General features: G+C 35.5%; 2 protein-coding genes across 3 annotated transcripts in view; both read right to left on the bottom strand.

The window, feature by feature from the left end:
- LOC140165661 (SH3 and multiple ankyrin repeat domains protein 3-like) overlaps positions 1-23,172 on the bottom strand; it is a 116,700-nt gene extending 93,528 nt beyond the window's left edge. For both annotated transcript variants that reach the window (XM_072188957.1, XM_072188958.1), the window contains exons 1-4: positions 23,090-23,172; positions 7,783-7,908; positions 3,483-3,663; positions 495-646 (exon numbers count right to left, since the gene is read on the bottom strand). In XM_072188957.1, the coding sequence (XP_072045058.1) occupies positions 495-646; positions 3,483-3,663; positions 7,783-7,797 (348 nt within the window). In that variant the 5' untranslated portion in view covers positions 7,798-7,908; positions 23,090-23,172. The remainder of the gene's footprint in view (positions 1-494; positions 647-3,482; positions 3,664-7,782; positions 7,909-23,089) is intronic.
- Positions 1-24,571, bottom strand: part of LOC140165660 (UDP-glucuronosyltransferase 2A1-like) — a 455,852-nt gene that overhangs the window by 269,520 nt on the left and 161,761 nt on the right. The gene's annotated exons all lie outside the window — the stretch shown is intronic.

Here is a 24,571-nt window from a genome sequence, read left to right as displayed (position 1 = left end):
ATGTTTTCATCTTCAGGGGACCTTTAATACATGAACATACAATATTATATACATTCGAAATTATAAATGATGTTTCCCTTCTTCCACTAATATACTGCAAGTGCCAATTCCGTAAGCAGATGTGTTATAAATAGCTACAGAAATTAGGTAATTATCCATTAATTGCCCAAGTAGAAGCATGTAATACATTAGCAAGAAAGTTTATTGTAGTTAAAGCAGATTTCATGGATGAACAAAATTCCTCTTTAATCCCATATTTGTGGAAGAAGGGCCCAACTCCATGGAGTTGGGCCTTTCTTCCATAAAAACCATGATTAAGTGTACGTGGAAGACTATTTAGAGAGTGAATTTTGGCTCATCTTTCACACACAAGGAAGAACAGTCTGCTGGCAATAAAATGCTGGGTCTAACTCATTTTTGTAAAAAATTGGAGTTGGGCCCTTCTTCCACTCAGGTATTCAATTGCATCACACATCCAATATCACCCTACTTACCTCCAGCACTTTGGCATGGCCTCTGAGTGTCGCTACATGCACTGCAGTCAGTCCCTTCTTGTTGCGAAAATCTAAATGTGCGCCCCCATTGATCAGCGAAAGGACAACAGCTTCACTCTTATCTATTGAGGCTGCCTGAGTTAAAGGGGTTTCTGAAAGAAGAATTTAAAAAAATAATATTATCATATGAAATTTATCACAGTATTGCAACCTGGGAAAATACAATTATTTCTAAAGCGTCACTATGTCAATGAGAGCGGAGGGGATTTTACTAACGTTGCGGGTTCATGGGCTCGCTTTAAGGCCTCTGGTAGAGTGCATGGGCAACTCACCAGTGCATGGGATCCAGGGGGAAGTGCCTCCAAAGCTCTTGGATTTTCAATAATAGTTAATATATATAGCATCATATGGTCAGCAGAGAAGAAAATCTGACATCACCTATGATGTCATATCAGTGTCCTTGACCGGGGTCCTTACTCCTTGACCACTGAACAGCGTGATATCATGTTGATAACAGATCTATAGAATCAAAATCTTCATCATATCCTCGGATCATATCACAGATTCTCAACAATCTGTGATCATATGGACCATATTGATGTGAAAGTAGTTATCTATCATATCCTGTGTCGTTTTATGGATAAAAATGACTCAAAATGTTATTGATGAAATGGTTGCTATCATAAACATCAGTTTTGTCTTTTCAACGGGAAAAATCCGATGCAAAATAAAGTTTTTAGGGCCTAGCTATAATATGGGCATAATTTATGTATATAGTATTGAACAATGTACCCCATTTGACATGCACTTATAGATAAATAAATTGTCTTACTTTATTAATTTAATAACTTCTTTATTATAAATAAAATGACACATAACTATTTGATTCATAAAATTACATTCAACAAAATGATTGAAGAGAAAACACACAAGGCACTAGGCAGACTGTTATAGAATGGAGTATGTAAGATGCCATGTCCATAGCTTCATGAGGAGTTTCCGACTAGCAATCAACATGATCAGCACATTCAGAAAAACACAGTTTAAGAGTGAAGATTGTAGTGAGTAACCAGTCCTTTATAAATGTGCTGGCCACTATCTATTATAATATAGTAGGCTTAAACTATACATTGCGAATTAAATAAGTTATTTTAAAATAAAATGTACATGTAAGTTAACTCAAACCGGCAGTGTATATATCGAAAGCAGTGAAATCGGACATTCCTAAGCGAAGATATTGAGTTCGTAAGTTCTGGTATTACAAAATTGGAAATTGAGATATCGTGGGTAAAAAGCTGAAAAGACAAAAAAAACCAACGACAACAACAACAACAACAACAGAACAAACAGACCAGAACAATTTGGAGTACATGTAATGAATTAAAAGAATTGACATGAGATTAGGAATTAATGTTTTCTGCTGTTTCAGTGTGCATGTTCTCATCGTTGATGGTTTGGTGGACTGTCATGTAGATGTAAAAATAAAACAAAAAATGCCTTTCACATTGACCAAAACTAATTACAAGACCTCTTCTACATTGAGGCTGGCTTTCCTTTTAAAGGGAATTTTTATTATATAATGGTTTATTAGTCGCTGTGCCATTTGGAATACAGCCCGGGGGTCACTCCCATTGTGGCCTCTACACCATCCGCGATAATCAACTTTTGAAAAGCACCCTAAACAAGGATTTAACCCTTGGCTAAAACAATACCCTAAACAGGTGTTTTCACACCCTAAACAGGGATTTTATTCCTTGCATCAAATTTCATACCCTAAATTTCATTTCCGCAGTATTAGCAATTGCAATTTTGCTACCCTTTTTTCCAATATTTCATGTTTTGACACCCTAAACGCGTTACGCATGCGTATCGTGCCTACCTCCCCGAATACAGCACTGTTGCAAATCCCTGCTCTAATGCATTTACTTTGGGACTTGCGAAGGGGTAAAGGACTTGTAATGCATCCTATCTCTTATGATATAGGCCCGATTATAAAACATAGAACATTCATCGCAGCTCAACCACATAATTTCAACATGAGCAAAATGGGAGTCCCATCTATTCCATTTCTTGTATATGGAACAACCAAGACTAAACTAGTTCTTTCAATCATAAAACAGATGAACTCGAAGTAGCTACCACTTCAATTTGATCAGGAAATGTCTGAAGTCATGTACCAATAATAACTTGATCAAGTCTTTTCGGTGCACTTTATGTCTGTTATCGTTAAGGAAGCAATCACAGATACACTATCGGGGCACACTCAGTGAGATATTACCAATTAGGAAGCTATATACGACTGAATGTTGTGATAAACCATACAGAGAACAGGTATATGGAATGTAGGTTATTGGAGAGATTTTACGAGTAAGTCATGATATAGTCAATTCATGTAGATATTGTCATCATCATTATCATACAAAATTATTAATGCTGGTTAGGGATAACTTCAAACTCAACCACCAGTCAACCACTGGCATCATGGCAGTTCCCGCGGCAGTTCCGACACAATAGAAACCAGAACCTGTCCCTGGTTCTCAAAGGGCACTGACAGTTGGATTTTGAAGCCATCTCTTATGTCTCATCCAAAACCTATTTACAGCTTAAGTAAGGAATACCTTATATTTTGCCATGACCTGAATTGAGTCTTTACTACAACTGTGTAGGCTTTTTATAGTTGTTGTACCATATATAGTGCTCAATTTCTTGACCAGGCAACAAATGATCTTTTTTCCAGCCACTACTATGGACATCAGAAAAATATCCTTTGTCACTAATTGAACTTCAGATACAGCCAAATTATTAAACTTGTGAAATGCTCCATTTCTTAGAATTGTTTTAGAATAATTTCTTCTTTTCAGGAAATGCAAGAAATCCACTTAGTATAAGATTTTGGCATACAATATGAGGAAAGAATATGACATCAAATTTGAAAGGGAAAGGTGAATTTGATGGACAAACAATCCAACTTATTCAACCTAAACTCACCTCCGGAGCTTTCTTCATGGAAGTTAGGATCCAAGCATTTCTCAAGCATTTTATCTACTTTATCCGCCTGTCTATTGCGTATTGCCTCCATGAATGCCCGTAGGTTGGCTTTGGAGTGGTACTTTTTGACCTGCTGCAGATCCAACTTCATCTGCTTGTACACCCTACGCTTATACTTGAACTGTGGCACAAGAAAAGGATATAGAAAAGTGTTGCAAATTACATTAGTTATATTATCTAGAATAAGTTTCTGTAATATTTTTAAATAACATAAAAGTTAAGATGACAGCTTAATTGCATCAAAAAACAACAATGTTATAGGGACCTTAGTTGGGGCATGAAAGTTCTACCAAGTTCAAAATAAACATTGCTACCCTAAACAAAATATTTTCTCCTTATGAAATGAATATGTTGTGAAATGTCAGTAATACAGCAATATTTATCAGTTTTAGATGTAAAATAACATTTTCATTGAAAGATGGACTTTTAATTTTTTTGTTAAGATTTGTCTGATCAAAAAGTAAAAAATTAAGGTCATCTTTGTAGCAAATAATTCGTCACTATGGATGTGTCTGCATGGTCTCTGTGATTTTATGCATGCCATACTGTGTAAGATATGTTAGTTGATGATTTACACATTATTATTTCAGCTAGATAACTAGATTAAGTTATGAGTCCTACATTTTCTCATCCATACAATACAACATCCTTGGAATGCTTTTTGTAGACATGGCAGACTGGCCTGGTTTTCATAGGCAGGGCAGACAGGGCCAAACATGTTAATGTTCCTTCTGCCCATTGTCTAATAATGTTAATGGTTAGTTTCATTTCCTCTTTATGATGGGAAAATGTCTGATACCTTGTAAAGCTGGCCAACTTAAACATTTCTTTTCCAAAAATAAATTTTGGCCAACTAAAAATGAACATGTTTCTGCCATGCAACTTTGAAACCTTAAAGGGGGTCTCCGGCAATCATAACATTATGCCTTATATGTTACAAAAATAATTATCAAGCATGAATCACGTGGTTTTATTTAAAACAAACTCATAGTGACATTAAAAAACGAATAAAAACATCCGTCTCTCAACACGCGATATTCAAATTCCCGGGCGCTGAAATTGTCGAGTGCAATGACGTCCCAGTAATACAATGAAGGCTGACGACAATTGAGTACAACCATTACGTCATTGCACTTAGACAATTTTGGCGCGGGAATTTTGAATATCGCGTGTTGAGAGGCGACTGTTTTTATTTGTTTTTATGGTCAATATGAGTTTGTTTTAAATAAAACCACATGATTCATGCTTGATAATTATTTTTGTAACATATAAGGCATAATGTTATGATTGCCGGAGACCCCCTTTAAGGTTAGCAACTATTTTAAACTGTTGCGATTTGGTAGTTCACAGCATCTTGCGAATGGTAGTGAGCTTTGGCAAAAATTGCATTGATCATTTCATAGCTAGTGGTTCTTGAGTTATGTTGTAAAGAGGTCTGAAACAACAACACTTTTGTAAAACGTACATAACTCATTAGCAACAATAAATCAAGCAAGTTTTCAAAGTATACGATTTGTAGAATGAACTTTTGCATAACATCAAAGTGTTATTTTTCAATAATATATTGATGATTAAAACGAAAATCAATTTTTTTTTGGCAGCTTCAACCAACAATACCACGTCTACCCTTAAACACTGCAGCTAGTATTCTGCTACAAGTTTCCATCAAATCATACAAATTTCATTTAGGCCTAACAAATTGTTTGATTGGCGTAACCCGACTGACCCTTAAAGTAGGCCCTACCTTTTTTTTTTTTTTTTGCAAAAAAAATTAAATCCAAAAAGAAAAAAAAAATTTTAAATTAATTAATTAAAAAAAAAGAAGAAAAAAAGTTCAAAAATTTAATGCTTAAAAGGTTAAAAAAAATCCTGACCGACCTACCCCAATTTTTTTTTTTTTTGTCAATCAAACAATGTATTTTTTAGGCCTTATGTTTTACTGAATAAGAACCTCTCTACTATTTGGACAGCTATTCAAAACTTGTGACAACATAACATTGATTATATTGCAATCAATAAAGTGTCACTAAAATATTGTATGTGTTCTTGCCTGGCCTGCGGACAGAACATGAATATTGACTAATGTTAGTGCCATGTATCGTAAGAATTAAAACTTGACAAAAAATAATCACTACTGTTCAAAGCTATTTGTAAATCACTAGATGCAAATTTGACATATATCTCTTTTAATATCCTCTCAATTTAAGAAATAAGATCCTGTTACACGTCTTAAGTATATTAACCTGTTTTAATTACCATAATGCCATAAATTACCATAAATTAGCTTAAAAGCAACTCTTTTGGAACTTGGAATAGATAAAACATCATGCAAACATGACGTTCACATGTCACAGAAGGTAGATATAACAACAGTTACAACTTGAAACATTCCTGTCTCGATCAATTTCTATTAAAATCGTACAAACTAAATTGTCTACCATTGCATATACGTAAACTCAGTCCCACTTCAGCTCAAAAAGCTTGAGGCATATATATCAAGAATATCTATGGCAACAAGATGAGAACTGCACTTCACCAAGATATTATTACTTAGACAACATTGAGTTGATTCCATGTATTTAAAGGAAATTCCTCAAAAGGAAGAAAAATACATCAATTGTTTAAATTATGAATGTGTAAAACCTACCGATTTAGATTTTAAGCCTATGCTACGCTACCAGGAAATGTTACATTGTACACTGGCATTATATTCTGACATTTAAATAATTAAAAAATGCAATAGGCCTACAGCTGCTCAACATATTTTATGGAATAATTTTATTTGCAATTTCATTGTTCCATTTGAATTGTACTCCCCCTATGTGGAAGATTAAGGTCATGTCTTCCATAGGGGTGTATGCATTTAAACTGGAATAGCCCGATGGCACAAGTAGCAAATAGCACTACAACAAACCAGGTGACGTTTTTCCTTTTCAGTAATATTATATGTTTCCATGACATTTCCCTTGCAAGGAAGAGTCTACCATTCTATGTGTATACAGGAAAGAGTGACACAGATTGGATATTAAGAACTATCTTTAGCAATAACATCAAACTTAATTTATTGAGCAATTTGATTTAGTGAGTATGAGTTGATCATGTAAAAATCAACTTGCTGCTAAATGAGTTGTAGGATGTTTAATAGATAGCTTAAGGGCTGGGGTATGAACGCTTGGACAGTATTTATTGTGGGACATTAGAGCACATCAGACATATCGAATTGCATTCTGAATACTGAAGAATGTCCTTCTGATATCAAATAATTTTGATTTTTGAAATTCGCAATGTAATACACATTTTATGGCAAATCATTAAAATTGATATTTTTGATATTTAACAGTACTCGAAGTAAACTTTATAAATCTGATGATTTATACTTAACGTATGTAGGTGGGATGAAAAGCCGACGATCAATTGAAAATTTTGACCTTTTCAGATTGAAGATATGGATTTTTCCCCAAAACACCACAAAAAAAAATAGGTCTTTTGGAAAAAAAATCCATATCTTCAATATGAAAGGTCAAAATTTTCAATTGATCGTCGGCTTTTCCTCCCAGCTACATACACTTTAAGAATATACCATAAAATTTATAAAATTTACTTCGAGGACTGTTATATATAAAAATTTGAAAAATATCAAATTTTTATAATTTGTCATAAAATTTGTATTATATCATGATTTTCAAAAATGAAAATTATTTGATATCAGAAAGACATGCTTCAGATTTAGAATGCAATTCAATACGCCTGAGGTGCGCTTATGTCCCATAAAAAATACTGTCGAAACGCCATAAACGCTCATTCCAGATCCCTTAAAGCATCCTCTTTAAATCAGGACTGCTAATTTACCAATTTAATATTAAATTATTTTCCAAAGCACCTTTCCCAAGTAGGCACAGCACCTTTGCATATGCACTCTGCATATGGCATGGTTGGTACATCATCCTTAACTCTCTCCGGTTGTCAACTGTAGACGGCAAGTTTCAATTTGTTTTTAATTCAAAATTTCAGAATTACAAATGTTCATGACCATATTTGGAATTGGCATGAAAATACATTAAAATAAGTACAAACAAACCTAGTAAAACTCTTGATATTTGACTTTATATGTTGAAGACTATATGACTAGCATGCAGAGCATAGGTTTAGACTTCACTGATGCACAACAAATCCTTAATAATTTTCACCTATTATGTAGTAAACAAAGTATATCAGGGAATGAGGCGTAGACATTCCTTACCTCTAGGACAGGCATACTGCCAGGTAGCGGGTAATCACTCAATGCTCGCTCCTCATCCAAGAATTTACCAGCTTTACCTTTAGCAGGTGGTTGGTAAAACCCGTAATTTATGCTGTCTTGAAGATTCTGTAGAGAAAGAAACAAAATATTGCAAAATGTTTAAGGTTAAAAACAATAATCTTCTCCCTTTCCTGTTCATCTATAATTTTTTATCCAACATCTGTGATTTAACATGCGCTACACCCAAGTACCAGCACACTTCAACAATTATTCCGCTGCCATATATATCATATATCAGAATCATTTCCGCTTCCACAAGTCCACAACTGATGCGCAGGTACTCTCAGCTGACTTATATTATGATTACCCCTAACAGCCTCCCATTTTACACCTGGGTGGAGTGAAGCAATTGGGAATTAAGCCATCTTGCCCAAGGACGCAACACACTAGCCGTGATGGGGCTTGAACCCGCAACATTCAGACTTTAAAAGTTTGTTATGCAACGACAAAACCTTAAACCTTGCATCAATCTGCATCAACACTACACCAGATCTCAGATGAAGACAGGTCTTCAAAACCATACATTTACCGTCGGTTCTGCACAATGATTTAAGCATAGTTGTGGTGATCACTGTTGCTATCCTGGGATGGGCTACAATGTACAGAGTGATGTTGGTGATGTCTTGATTCCAGCAATGTTTTCTCAATATGTGCTTCAAACCCACAACATTTCTTGAACAAAGTCAAGATGTGGACTGCTTCAATTATCTTATGTTACCTCCAGCAACATCCCCAGGACAGCCAGTGTGACATTTTTATCTAACCAACTCAGCAACCCACATCAAACCCCTGTACAGATGATGTCAGATGAGAACACATGATGTGAAATGGTTGTCATGATGAGATTGAATGTTTAACCTCTATACACCTTCCAGCCACCTTGCAATCTAATCGTTTTGCGGTTACGACTTTCAGCAGGCAATTATCAAATGTCTTGCAACTTCACAACTTTCTTAAATTAACCTCCTCGTTAACTCATTCCAATCAATTATTTTTTCCTCATTATAGAAAACACAGACAGTCTTTATCTACAGGGGATGGGTACCTCTCTATCTGTATGAAATTTGGACAATTCCTCTATATACTGGTTTTATTTTAACCATCGCTTGTCCCCAATTAAAGATTTGTCTATATGAAAATATTCCAACAACTTTCTCTATTTTGGGTTGAAGCTTAAAGCACTTTAGAAATCAATACCGCATCCTCCAAGTTCTTTTTAAAAGAGAGCTATTTAAAAATAGCTCAGTAAAATACAAGAAAGTAACATACCCAGCAAATTTCTAGACTGAATTCCAGGGTGCCAAAGCCACATTGACGTAAATCCATTATGTCATACGTTATAGTAGTACATTGTGGTATATGCGCCATGAGTATTATTTTTTATGGATACCAGCACATAAAAATGACAATGTCCTTTATTATTATTACTAGCGGGACACCCGCGCTACGCGCGGGTCCCCGCTAGGTGAGTAAACGGGAGCGTTCACTAAAACGGGAGGAATTACTGAACAGGTAGAAACATTGAAAAGGTAAATTTCATTTATCTGAGTCTGACCCTCGTTAAGCCTAAGTTTCCATTTTAGCTTCTTTCTTTCTTTTTAGTTTCTTCTACATGGGCCAATTTTGTTCCATTTTTTAAAAACATTTTGCTGCTAAGCTTGCCAATTTCCGTACCATGTTTTTTATTTACTCAATCCTGCTCCCATTATTTTCTAAATCTGTCCTTTCTTACATTTCCTGTTGACTTCATTTTTTATTTGCTGCTTAGCTTTTGATTTCCCGTTTTCATGTTATTTATTTAGTTCTGTCCTCAGTTTAATAGCTTTTTTTATTTAAATCATCTAATTTTATTAGATTTTATTATTCTTTAGCCTATTTTATTCCCGTTTTCATTTTCTTACTGTGACTAACTATAGGCTAACCCACATACTCGTAAGCCTACCTGTTTGTCCTCATTTTGTTTTCTTTTTTAATTACAGTAGGCCTACCTCTTCATGTAGTTTGTACTTTTTAACACACATCTTTTCCCTGTATTTATTACGCCTCTTCGGTCGTTCACCCGTATTATCATTCATTGCGTGACTCTCAAGTCGCTTACGCTACGACATGGCGTAGTGTTGCGTTACCGCGAGCGTTTGGCATTAGATACGCCTCGCAGTCGACGCCAAGCACGGGCTAGCTTGACAACTGACTCCCTTTTTTGTTTACCCAGCATAGCAACGCACCACATTTTCACTGATTTTGAGGCCAATTCTTGACCGCTTTTCAACCAAATAAAGTTTAAACACGCTTCGTATATTCATCAATCTCCGTATGAATTTGGCGACATTTGGATCGAAACTGACGGAGCCTTTATAGTGATACATACATAGATAGATACATAGATAGATACAACATTTCCCTATTTATAGTAAGATTATTATTATTGTAATGATGTGTGGTTTTATCAAATTATAAAACAAGATTCAAATGTTTATAGGAAGCATCTTATTTTTAGCAATATTTTAGCTGTAAGGTAAAATGGACTCACCCTGCTCACTGACTCATGTTTCTAAAATCATCTAACGCTACTTTCAACCTCATTTTCCATAATGGGCAATTATTTGATATTTTTGTTTTGAAATAATATTGATATTGTATGCTCCAAGCAATAAGTGAAACAAAACAAATGGTGACTAATGTCAAAATTTCTAGGATTGTTTCTCCAATTATCATCATAAGTTTCATAATATCTTTAAAATTATTTCATCTGTAGCCCTGACAAATATATGCACCTTAAGGGGGTACTACACCCATTGATTTTTTTTTGCATTTTTTTGCATTTTGTGAAGAAATTACAAAAAAATTGGACAAAGTGGTATGCAAAATGAAGGGCAAATCTTCTCGCTTTTATTGGTGGCATCGGTATCAACGTAGCTTACATGCTTTTAAAAGTAGAAGCCAAAAGGTGGTACATCACTGATGATTTAAATTCACTTCATTTTGGAAAGCTTACTATCAACGGATTTCGTTAAAATTTTGGATATGTGTTGCTAACACGTTAGGGAAATAAAGTTGATATGTAAAATGGGAATAAGTGGTTCCTGATTTCTTTTATGACTTCATGAACTTGGTGCTCCACAACTATCAAAAAAGGAACTGGTTAAAATGCTTCTATTTTCAATGTTGAGCTATATTTTGTATTTTTAACTTGCGACATTATTTCACTGAAACTTCACAGGTAACAGGTTACCACAACCATACTACAGCAATGTTGAAAAAAATTGTATTTCTTGTCACCTATACCACCATATTGGGTAGTTTTCCGTAAGCTTAACGTTTGTGATTTTGGTAACTATTTTATATTTATTTGTGAAATCCGTCTCAACTAGGCATTCTAAATTGTACTCACCATTTACATCCCAAGGTATATTAGTATATCCACCTTGCACTTCTCGATATATATCCAGTTAAAGACAGAATATCAAAATTATTCCTCATTATGATATCACAAACTCTCACATGTGTATTCAAAATTGATGCTTAAATTTGACCTGAACCAATTGACCTATAACCTGACATACGGTGACCTAATAGCCTTTTCTTCTCCTAACAACACATTATAATATTATTGACTAATGACTATACATCCATTGTGTAAGTGTTTATATATTTTGCATGCACCACTAGATTTTCTATAGAGAGTATAACAAAGGATTTAATGTATTCTATTCATGTACCCTACTTGAACATGCTGAATAGAATAAATCATGGTTTGTTATGAAACACGCATCTGAGTAACTAGGATACAGTAAACAAAATATATATAGGGCTAAAATGACTTACTACAATTGTTTAAAAGCACTTTTTTCTTCTTTTTTTTCATATTTTTTTTATTTCACATGATCCGTGCATATATCGCCTAGCTATAAATGAAAAATATTTATTTAGACCAATCAAACCAGTATATGGGTGTAGTACGCCCTTAAGGAAACATACCTTAGTCATATCCTTTGAAAGTGAGTGACTAATGCCACCAAAACATCTATTTAGGACAGCGTTCAAGCTTTGACTTGCGTTTGGCGGACAGAATGGTGGAAACTTAAAGTGAAAGATATCCAACTTAAAGGAACATTTTCTAGGGTGAAATTTTGTGTAGAAACTGAATCTGACATAAAAAATGCACAATTATCAACTTGAAAATTTTCCCCATAGCACTGTACAGGCATATTTCTGCCTGAAGTCTTCAAATTTGAGCGAAAATTAGTGCAAAAAAAATAAGTCCTTCAAAATGGGGATACTAAAGGCTAAACAAAAAACATGTTGCTCTAGAGGGAGGCATTGGTAAGGGCAACATGTCTTTTGTTTAGCCACAAACCTCCCAGTTTTGAAGGACTTATTTTTTTTGCAAAATCTGTGACTTTTTTCACGACCTCAAAATCCTTAGGGGTGGGGGTAGCATTTTGCAAGTTATTTTCTTTTCTGTATATCTAGATTACTTGTTTGTTATATCACCATTTAGCTATTGAAAACTGAGCAAACAAACACTTAAAGCATCCCTATAGCTCATACCATTGTGGAGATATGGCCTTTTCAAATCGAAAATGATGCGAATATTGTATTTTTTTATAAATCAATTGTCACCCGAACCCTCAAGTTTCTACCCTGCTACAAAAATAAAGAAATATATGGATCCCATTCAATGCTTTTAATATAACAATTGTACCCTTGTTACACAATTAGCATAGAAAATTAGGTACTATTTGATAGTTTTCATGTTCACACACTCACAGGAAATCTGCAAGTCAACATTTTTGTCACCCCAAAACGGCTATTTTGGGCCAAAATCGGACATAAAATTTATTTTTTCTTGAAATCTATAAAAGATAGGGAGTTTTAAGTGCCAAAATCTGAAACTAGATGATATTTTACACTTGGAAACATATTAACAATCAAGAATTTTTATTGTTATCACCCCTAAATACTTTTTTCACATGCATGTCCGCCAAACGTAAGTCAAAGCTTGAACGCTGTCTTATGTGAATTTTATTTCATCAAAACTCAAATCAGTGTGGTGTGATTATTCAAATTGGTATGATGAACAATCAAATCTGCAGATATTACAGCGGCATTTTGTGAAGAAAAAAAACGGTGATGCATTTTTTAAAACAATAATGTTGTTAAATACTCCAATAGGCCTATATATATACAATAAGCAAGGATACAGATAATGAGATACCTCAGAATTTGCCCAATCATAATCACACTTTTCTAAAAATAAAAAAAAAAACCTCCTTTGCTTGGAAATAAATCACTGAAATCATTGTTAGCACTAGTGAAAGTTGATTCCTTGTTTCCTGTCACCTGCCCGCATCACTTTTTCATTTTGGCTAAAACTTTCATTATTTTCATTAAAATAAAGGATTCACTCATCAAGTTCCTGGTGATTATACAAATTAGATATGTCTTTTCATTTTAATAAAAAATAAAATGCGTAATTGTTCCAATGTCGCACACAACTGACCGGCGTTTGCATATTGCTTCTTAACACGCAAACAAACATGCGTCATAGCCATGAGTAAGCTCACATACTTGTCGATCACATTTAACTGTGAAATAAATCAGTGAACGAAAGATACATGTTCAATTGTATTTTAAGCAAAAAAATGTGTTATTTTCAAGAAACAAATTTGTAAATTGGCGGTAATGAATGACAATAATAACTTTGCATCATCTGTTTTACGGTCATTGTGTGAAATCGTTGGGGTTTGTGTTAGGCCTCGTGCTCCCTCAGAAAATTACCTCAGCCCAAAACAAACCTCCGATTTCCGCAATGACTTCAAAACAGATAGCACACAGTTATTTTTGTCTAAACAAATGACAGTTATCATCAACTTTCATTAGCCTAATATTCAATAATTTTGTGACCTTTGAAAACCACTTGTCCTGATTGCTAACCAATCTTATTGTATTCAAGTTGACATCCATACACCAGCTATGGATGGACGACATGACCTGAATATTCCACACAGGAATTATTATGGGGGTGGCTCCATTTGAAATCTACACCCCCCGTGTGTGAGATTAAGGTCATGCCTTCCATAGGGGTGTATGGATTTCAACTGGAATACAGCTCATTTGACTAATGTATCAATTAGAAGCCCAGATAAGCTAATAACATCTCACTTGGTCGATTAGTTGTGACTGGGAGTTAATGAAGCTAACTGGTCTATAGGGAGGTCACACAGATAATGCTGACCCTGTTGGATTGTCTCCTCTCTAAATTAACAAGGGTATTTGTCCTAATCCTGACAATTGCTGACAACTTGCACTCGCGCGTCACCAAACATTTATGGGAGCTCGTCCGGAGAATAGGCTATGGCGCATCACCTGCTGAAAAATTTTGCTGCTCTTCATATACCGAAATATCGACCATCATCCAATTCCAGAAATGTTTAAAAAATGTTTGCAAATCCGGATTATTTTTTATTTATGGCCTCAGATCCAAATTAATCCTGAAAAGTAACATTGAAATGTTTTAAACTTAATTGGTTTAGGATCAAGGATTTTAAAGGCAGCTAATCCAAGATAATTTAACAGAAGCATCTAGTCAATTACTTGATGGGAAAAACAAAAAATAAAGCCTTTTGTTAAATCAAGGACCTGTTTTATGTCTATGTTTAACACCATATGTGTTTTATGTTGAACTCTATAGGCCTACTTAAAACATGTACTTTCTGATGATATGCAAATGCAATATTAATTCAATTTAGCCACATCATCACACAGCGCACTCACATTCAAAGTGTACAAATTACATCCATAGACAATAACAGAATTGCCTAAAATGTAGAGACCAAACAAATCAATGAGCTGCTCTCCTCTCATCAATAGTAATGGATGTTTGCGACACACAAGTAATTAATTAGGCTGTGTTTTAACATGCTCATAATTTGTCATCAATTAGGGGCACAAAGAGTGCATTTATTAGGACATTCAACTCTGAGGACTAACAAAATGTCTGTCACCTTTATAATGTTTAACCCTAATGCCCCAGTTGCTTTTTGGCGAGGGGAAGGAAAGAAGGGAAACTTTTTTCCCAGGGTGCGGTTTTGAATCACCAACCCCTCAGGTGCCACAGGGGTGTAGCTTGCCTGGCCAAGCTTTCTGTCACCATATGACTGTTGACTGTTCGCATGATGACACAATCGCATCACGTGGGATACCCACCCGTGCATATGCTGTCAGAATTGAGGTTTTTTGATGTTTGGTACGGTTAGGGTTATGATGTCTGAAAAGGATATACATGTTTTCTTGGTTCTCTGTAAAGAGAGTAGCTCTCTCTCTCTTAGAGCCCATATGATATGACATAAGTCCAGTCTAGTGACTAGGGTACAAACCACACAAACCCTCTGATCACTACAGGTCCTGAGACTATCCCTTTCCTCTGATTACAATAGTGACACACTGCCAGCCAATTCACTCGAATCACTGACACAGCAGCTCAGAGAAGTATTTATGTTAAGAACATCATGAAGCTAAAACTTCTAATAGTAAACATGATAATACAACATGGTTGTACAAATTTAAGAAAGTGACAGAATGTTTTTTTGATTGATGCCTATCTTCAGTAGATAGCAAAATAATAACATTCTAATATAAACAATGAGTGGGCTGACTAAAGTGACCGAATGTTTTTTTGATTGATGCCTATCTTCAGTAGATAGCAAAATAATAACATTCTAATATAAACAATGAGTGGGCTGACTTTGTACATAAATGGAGCTGTTAAAATCATGCTTTGGCACATCCTCATCATAGAACATTATTTTAGCACTCAGACAAACAAGTCTGTTATTACAAAGGGAAAGGAGGATGTATTTCTCCTGATCATTTGATTACATTAGCCATTAAATTTTATATCCATTAAGTGAAGCATTTTGAATATTGCAGGAATACTGCATATCAACATTGAGCATTTCAAAAACCTAATATCATAACCTGCTAAACTGATAAACTCAATCAAATCTGCAAATTATGGCAAGTATCATAATGTTGTTAATTCAGGAAACCATTATACTTAGTATTAAATGGTTGGGTTATTTATATCAATTTATAACCAAGTAATAATAATTGTTTTAAAGCTACATTGTATTAGTAGGAAAATAGGTCAGAGATAGGTAAAGTTATGCTCTTAGCTACAGAAATAGTATAAATAGCCCATGAAGTCAACTTTCTTTTCCAACACAATTTTATCTTGTGAATGTTCTTCATAACCAAATAAATTTCAAATTTGAACCTTAACACCCAAAATTACCACAAAATACCACAATGAAAACCACTGCGCATGCGCGAATCCCAGGGTCTGCGATGACGCAATCACCCTAAGTGTTAAATGCTCACGGAATTGCTGCCCGGGGCAGCGTTACCTGTGTAGCTACCGGTCCCTGATCGTGTGCTTGGCATGCGGGGGTCTAAGGTTCAATCTCAAAAGGTGCCAAGTGACTTCTTTGTTCATCTTCTCTCCTTTTTCGTATCTTCTTTAACTTCCGATATCAAAAAGCAGGGTTTGGTATTAGGGTTAATGGACTTTTCCTATGAAGGATCATTTTAAAGTTTTTCTGTTCAGTAAATCTAAAGACTTACACATCATATGAAAAAGATGAAAAGAAATATGCTTCCATTTTGATGTTAACTCCATTTTTACTCCATTGATTTACTTATTTACTGATTTCATTATTTTTATTGAACTAATAATTTATTTAGTAATTTCATTATTTTTAATTCCTTACTTTCTTATTATTTGTCTTTATCTATTTTACTTATTTGTTTCTTAATGTCATATCTATCCCCTTCATCAATTTAATAAAATAATAACATTAAATTTACCAAACCAATGAATTCTGAAAATGCTATATGTTTTCTATTACAAATTCCCACTAGCCTCAGTAATTACATCTAAGCTATGCATATCCTTGCTGGTATTCATCATGTTCATATGAGATACATGAGATAATTATTATGAGTACCATAACTCCTCATATGTCAAACCTGTTAGGGGCTGTGCAATAATTATGAGCCCTGGGGAGGGTAAAATTGGGGGGGGCAAGACATTTTTAGCGAGACAAAAGGGGGGGGCAAGCAATTTTTGGCAAGCTGAGAGGGGGGGCAAGCAATTTTTTAATAAAACGCTCTAAAACGGCTTAGGAAAACAGTACGGAAACGCTTAAATATGCAAATTTTCCTGCTCGCTGCGCTCGCAACAGGTATATAGACCATTTAAGGTTTGTAAATTGGGATCCCAAAAATTTGGCATGCGCAAGGGGGGGGGCAAAGAATTTTTGGCGGGCCGAGAGGGGGGGGTGCGATTTTTGGCAGGCCGAGAGGGGGGGCAAGCAATTTTTGGCGAGCCGTTTGGGGGGCTCATAATTATTGCACAGCCCCTTATATCCGTTAGCTCTATCAAACCATTATAATGCTCCTATAAAATGAGTAAAAAGTCGGCTGGGTTGTTTAGAAGATGCAGCCCATTAAACATGGCAAAATTTCATATTGATATGGATAATCCGGAGAAAATACTGATTTTTGAAGACTAGGTCAAGACGCAACCATAAGTATGCATTTAAAGCTTATAGAATAAGGAATTCAAATCTGGAATATCTCAGAAAGTTATTTTGTTAAATGGCATGCTCATTTATTAATTCCTTCATTTGTTTTATCACTTATGAACAAGTATATCTTACAGTTCACACTATACCTTTAAATGGTACATGTACATAACAAACAATCTCCTCAAAATAGTTGTAACATGTCATTATCTTTAACAGAATATTAAAATATTATTCATGATTTTAGTCATCAATAATGACACTTGGCTGGCCTATGATGAAGCATTATGTTATGTAACCAAATCATTAGTTGCATTGGTTGTTATTGATTAACACAATTTCAGTATCAGTACCGTAGTTTGATAGTCTATCATATTAACATATAATTATAAAGTGTGCTTCAAACAATGCTAAATATAACAAGAATACATTGAATGAAAACAAGATCTTTATCTTTCTATGAATTTGCAATTTTAACGTTAAAATGATGTTATTTTTGGTCTCAAACAGGCCCCATCGACAGCACCTCTGGTCAGTATGCCACCACCATTCCTTGCCTCAATTAACAGTTTCTCTATTAGAGCGAGAGGAACATGATCATCAGTCAGATGAGCTTAGGCCCATAGTACATTCTATTACGTGCAGGGTGGATATTTGAAAAGGTGGATTGTTTTGTACACCACACAAAATTGGGTGAATTCTGGGAGCATTTTGGTGTAGATTTTGGGCGATCACTTGTAGTACTTTCGAGTACAATACTCAGTACTCGAGTGCAATCTGATACTTTTTTGGTACTCGTGCTGCAGTACTCAGATTCGAAAGCATCAATACTCGTACTCATACTCGTACTCATGACCAAGTACTCATACTCGTACTCGTACTCATGGTTTGGAATTTTGCAGTACTCGTGCTCGTACTCGTACTCATGCCAATCTACTCGTACTCATGAAAAATACTTGTACTCGTGAGAAAATACTCATGATAGTTTTCCTGTAAGTTGTTACTATCAAATTATCACATAAGATCTGACTGTATTTTCTTGTCTTGCCCATTCAGGCCCTACTCAGGCCCTACTGCAGGTACATGTTTATTGCACTTGTCATGATGTGCACAAAGTTATATTTACAGGTCTACACATAGGCCTTCATGTACAATGTGTATCTATAATGTTGAGCACAGAATATTTTCATGGATTCTGAGAGTAAGACATTTTTGTTTGTTTTCAAATTGTATTTTCTAAATCTATTGTCTCAAAATTGTTGGGTCATCATTCATCAGCAAAATAAATAAATGAGATTATTACTAGCCTACATGTTAACTGTCTTATTGAAATAATACTGATTATATGATAAATATAATAAACACAGCCAAATTAAAAAGTCTCCACTAGTTCCATCCCAATCTAATCAGAGCCTGATGAGTTTATGGCAAAATAATTCATATAATAATTTTCTATACACTTTTCTTCGAAGGTTGATACCAAATTTGATATCAAAAGTTTAATCATCGTAAGCATAGAAACCTTTGTTTGGAAATTCGTGCAATTTTAAAAATGACATAGGGAATTGTATTACGTAGCGGAGCGAGCGTGAGTGCCAAGAATTACGTCGCCTGAATAGGCCGGCAGGTTAAAGGTTTGCCCATGCATGTCAAAATGCAAATCAAATACCCCGCTCTTTCAATTGTGCGCGAGCAACAATGATTCCTGTACTGGGCATGCTTCAGGCCACATAATAAGCTGATACCATGCATTGATTTTTGCGTGGTCAATTCGTAATTTGTCATTTTAAAATTGCACTAATTTCCAAACAACGGCTCCTATGCTCACGATTATTAAACTTTTGATATCAAATTTGGTATCAACCTTCAAGGAAAGTGTATAGAAAGTTATTATATAACTTATTTTGCCATAAACTCATCAGACTCTGATTAAATGGGGATGGAACTACTGGAGACTTTTTAATTTGGCTATGTTTATTATTATTTATTGTTGTTGATTGTTACCACATTGTTACCAAGCAATTGTACTAGTAAATGTCTAATAATTTATGTCATTATCAAAATTTTATTATCATCAAAATATTGGATATGTTGTTTTTGTTTTGAAAAAACGTAAAGTTATTTCTTTCTTTAATCCCCCTTGAGCATAAGTAAAACTAAACATGTTCAATTGGCCCTCAAAACCAAAAAATCATGAACGATATATTTCATGTACATGCACTTGTACTTACTTAAGATGATAGGCAGTGTAATAATTATGTTCTAGGGGTGGAGAAATTGTGGAAAGCAAGGATTTTTAAGCAAGTCCAAGGGAGGATAAGCAATGCCAATTTGTTATACTTCAAGTACACAAATATATATTTTTTGATTCATCAAGAGGAACATAATCATTTAACAGCCCGTCGTCAGTTTGGCATAGCAGTTGTTTTCAGTGCTTCTTTCATGATATAAAATAAAAGCAGTGTTTTCAGAATAATATATGCTTTCTTGTCTCTTTACTTATGTACTCATTGTGTTCCGCTTGTAATTGTACTCGTGCTCCTACTCATACCTAAGTACTGTACTCAGACTCATGCATCAATACTGTACTCATGCCTAAGTACTCAGACTGTACTCATGGCCAAGGTACTCGTACTCAGAAAAGGTACTCATACTACAAGTCTGCGGATCTAGGGTCAATTTAGGTGATTTGGAGCAGAATTTTAGGCATTTGGGGTATTATGGATGGATTTGGGGGCGAATTATTGGACCTTTGTCCAGGGGGGGGGGCACTCACATAAATGATCTGTACGCATGCGTGACCAAAAAAACAAGTAAAAGGGGGCGTTTTTTTAAGCAAGGCAAGTTACGCACGTGACGCATTTAGGGTAAAAAGATTTTCAAGAATAAGGGTAGTTTTCTGAATCTGAACAACTTGTTTAGGGTACCTTTTCAAATTTTTGGTAAATTACAAGTCCAAAAAGGGGTACACTTGTTGCATTTTTTACTAGCCATAAACTCATTAGGGGGTAAATTCTATATTAAATTACCTTATTGAAGGGCTAAATTTGCTGGTAGGGTGAAACTCGTTTGGGGAGGGAAAAAATTTGGTCACACATGAGTACATTGTTATATTTGAGTGGTCCCCGGGACCTTTGTGGACTGGGGTTGTCCACCCCCTCACCTGGCTACAGGGCCTAGTTGAGCTTGATATATTTGGCACTATGCATAACACTAGTAACAGTGACTTTAATCAGGCTGAAGTGTAAGAAAACATTAGGATATCCAATACTGAAAAAGGAATGTTTATTAAAATTTTGTACTGTCAATTAAGGAACCAGGAAAGAAGCTGAAATCTAACCATTGGTTTGTATACATAGCCCAATAACCAGTGTATTGCAGTAAGGGATACTGTTGTTTTGAATTGATCAGTGTAGATCAATGTCTGAATATGAGCAAATGATAACATTGACACAAAGTGTCGGAGCTAAATTAGTATTTTGTAATGATCATACAACTGCTATTGGGTTGCTAACTTGCTCATTTGCACATCAGTGGCAGAGCCATGGGGCACAAGGGTAATGTGTCCCTCTTCATCCCCCCCCCCCCCACCCATATAAAACTTGGACTTTGCCCCCTCCCCCTCTCTCCATCAGGACATTTTTGGACCATGATCAACAAAAATAATTGTTCACTCCCCTCCCTTCAGCGCATCGCAAGTGGGGCGCCCCACTTTTTTGCAGCTTCACTCACTCTGCTTTCTGGGATCATAACTTTGTGCACCCCATTTTTTGTCACCTTGCTACATGCCTGCACCCCCCCATTGTCCTACCACCCTACCCCCTGAAAAAATCATGTGCTGCCAATTTTCCACAAAAGAACAAAATATGAAATATGAGGAACACTAAGACTAATATTATTAGTAATTTTAATAGCTATAACTGCAATACTGAACTAAAACAGAATCCTCCGATCCTACACCATGTTGTCAGATGCTACATTTGCCAATATCCGACTGGCAACCCAATTCAACCTGTGAAATGTTTCCTGAAAGAATACGCACATCCTAGAAAGAGGCTCTATGCATGCCATGCAATCAAACAGGAGCGGTGCACTTTGTAAGGGTAGATACTGAAACTAACAATTAATGTTAATTATTGCTGATATATTGGTCATTGTGGGCAATAAATATTGTGTGATGAAGCTGATGTAGGCCAACACCCAAAAAAGCTATTGTGCTCATGTAATGTATAAAAATAGAGTGAAACATGATGCGTAATTTGTTAAAAATTCAATCTTGCGGTGTCTTTTGAAGGTTTATAGCAATCAAAACCAGTCTTCTTGAACATGATTGCTATTAAAGGTAGGCAACATGATGCACAGCCTCATTTCTTCACTTTACTCCATCAAATGGAGATTTTGACAAAAGAAGCTAATATATTTCTCATAATCCCATGAATAATCACATGAAAATTGTAGATTTAAAATTATATGCATAGGCTTAGGAACCGAGGGAGGGGGGCTTTCAGGTGAAGTTAAAAAATTGTGATAAAATAGAGGGAAAATGGGTGTTGTGACCTATATTTTGCCAAATTTTCCAACCCCCCCCCCCCAGTGTGGCCCACAAAATGTTTTTAACTTTCAGCCACCCCCATGTTGAAAATCTACCTAAGCCAATGATATGAACAAAATAGTGACTGCCTCATCCCCAATGGCAGTAGGCCTATATCATTACTGTTCTAAAATGGGCCATTTTGATATACACAATTTTGCTTCTAATATGATCCAAATAGCTGACAGTTCAATTGGAATCAAAATTTGGATTCAGATTATTTTTGTGATAGGCCTCAGACAATATGAGGTACAAAACACAAATGACAAATTGGTACCATGCACCTTTATAGCTGAATCTTGATGTTCCATTCAAAAGTTGCTACCCAAGGCTGGGCTTAATGTGAACTGTCGGCAAGATGTAACAATTCACAGATCTATGCCATAATTCGCATCTATGAGCCAATAAGAGGCACAATATCTACAACTATCAAACTATTGCATTTAATAAGCTAAGCTTTGGAGTCAAACGACTTTAACTTTTGCTTTAATATTATGAAAACATTTTTTGCAAAATTTTAGGCAAGATCTTGCATGAAATCATATCAAAAATAGAGGTTTTTTAGCCCTTTTTGGTCAAAAAAGTTCCAAATTTTGAAGAAAAATAAGTCTACTTTTTCAAAATCTGCCCCCCCCCCATCCACTTTTTCAAAATCAGCCCCCCCAAATATAATAAATCCTGGTTAAGGGCCTCTGAATGGGCATGCTACGTAATACTAAACATAGAATAGGAAACAAAGGGTTGTATGAAAAACTACACTATAGTAACAACCAGTCAACCACACTATTTCCATATGTCAGATAAATTCAGATCGGTCTAGTTGCAGAAATAAACACCAAAACATGAGTTGCAGACAAAGAGTGCACATAATATGTATGTGCAATGTTTACGAATGAACAGCGTAAGCATGTGACAATGTAACAAAGCCACTAATTTCAGCCTCACCAGCGATTATTCTCAATCCATATACTTTCTAATCCTCTTTACATCATGCTCTCATCTATAACCATCAATATACCAAGATTTTGATTAACAATTTACACAATTTGCCACAATATCATCAACTTACCTCTGCGACATTTTGGAGCACTTATGATTAGGCCAATCTCACCCGCTGGTCCCTCCTAAACGACATGCACTTCTGTAAAAAAAAAAAACACAAAGAACGCAACAAATGAGGTGGTATAAGAATAGTACAAGACCTTGACAACCCCTCTGACCCCCAATGACCCAATTTTTATTTGCTAAAATTGGAACCAATTTATCCAATGAATTATGTTAGGTTCTCTTACCACCTATCCAGGTTACAAGTTTCTATACCCAACTTGGTTCTTTGTTACCAAACAGTTGGCAACGCTTGTGTTCTGCATGCCTGGGTCCGCCAATATAGGGTGTAGATTACTTGTAAGAAAAGATGCCAGCACCGCCGTGCTTCTCCTATTTCTCACAATTTCAATAAAGAAAGAATTTTTAGCAAAATACCATAGAATTTGGCATGTTTATTGCTCAGAACAAAGTTGCATGGAGATGTAAATTATTCCTTGCTATTTCTGTATGAAATATAAACATTATTTGACCAGTGGCATAGCCAGTACTTTTTCAGAGGGTGGGCAAGGGGGGGAGGGGGAGGCAAGGTAACTTTCAAGGGGGCAAATTGGATGAAAATGGTCAAAAAAGGGCTAAAAAGTACAAAAAAGTATCCCACAGCCTACAAGGGAGCAAGACTTCTCACAAGGGGGACAGCTGCCCCCCCCTGCCCCCTGGCTATGCCACTATATTTAACCAATGCAATGGGCTATTCCAGTTGAAATCCAGACCCCCTACAGAAGACATGACCTTCATCTCCCACACAGGGGGTGTGGATTACAAATGGAGTCACCCATTCACGTAACCCTATTTGAAATTCACACCCCCTGTGTGGACGATTAAGGTTATGTCTTCCAATAGGGGGTGTATGGATTTCAACTGGAAAGTCCAAATGGTCAAGAAAACGTGCTATACAGTGACACACCCTACTCGTGATTTTTTAGAATGACAGAAAAGAGGTACCGCTAGAATGTACCTTATTTCCTATCACATATACTGAACCGCTTGTCTTGAGTCACTGAAATTTCAGTGTAGTAATTGGATTCCTTGCCCCAATAATATACATAACTTTTGTTACCAGTGAGTTATTATTTTTTGAGAAAAATGCAAAAATAGTCACAAATTTACCACAGGGGTGTAGTACCCCCTTAAGTCTGTTGATTTCATTTCTACACTTGGAGGCTCAACTTAAGATTCAATCCCGTCTGAAAATAATGAATAAATTGGGTATTGGTATAATAACAATAGAAGTCACGGATAACCATGTAAATCCTGATTAATATCTGTAAATGTCAATGAATTGAGGTCACTTTTTGGGTGTTTTTATAGCCCTTTTTTGGTTAAGGGCAATTGGATTGTTCTATTGTAAATTGTGGCAGAGATTTAAATTTAAGTATTCTGAAGAAATAAGATGAATTGACAAGGAGATCAAATCAATTAATTATTGAATGCCATAGTGAAGGAA

This window comes from Amphiura filiformis, chromosome 12 (genome assembly GCF_039555335.1).
Source record: "Amphiura filiformis chromosome 12, Afil_fr2py, whole genome shotgun sequence".
In the NCBI taxonomy this organism is placed as follows: Eukaryota; Metazoa; Echinodermata; class Ophiuroidea; order Amphilepidida; family Amphiuridae; genus Amphiura; species Amphiura filiformis.
The sequence above is the reverse complement of the archived record's forward strand: the minus strand, read 5'-3'. Positions and strand labels throughout refer to the sequence as shown.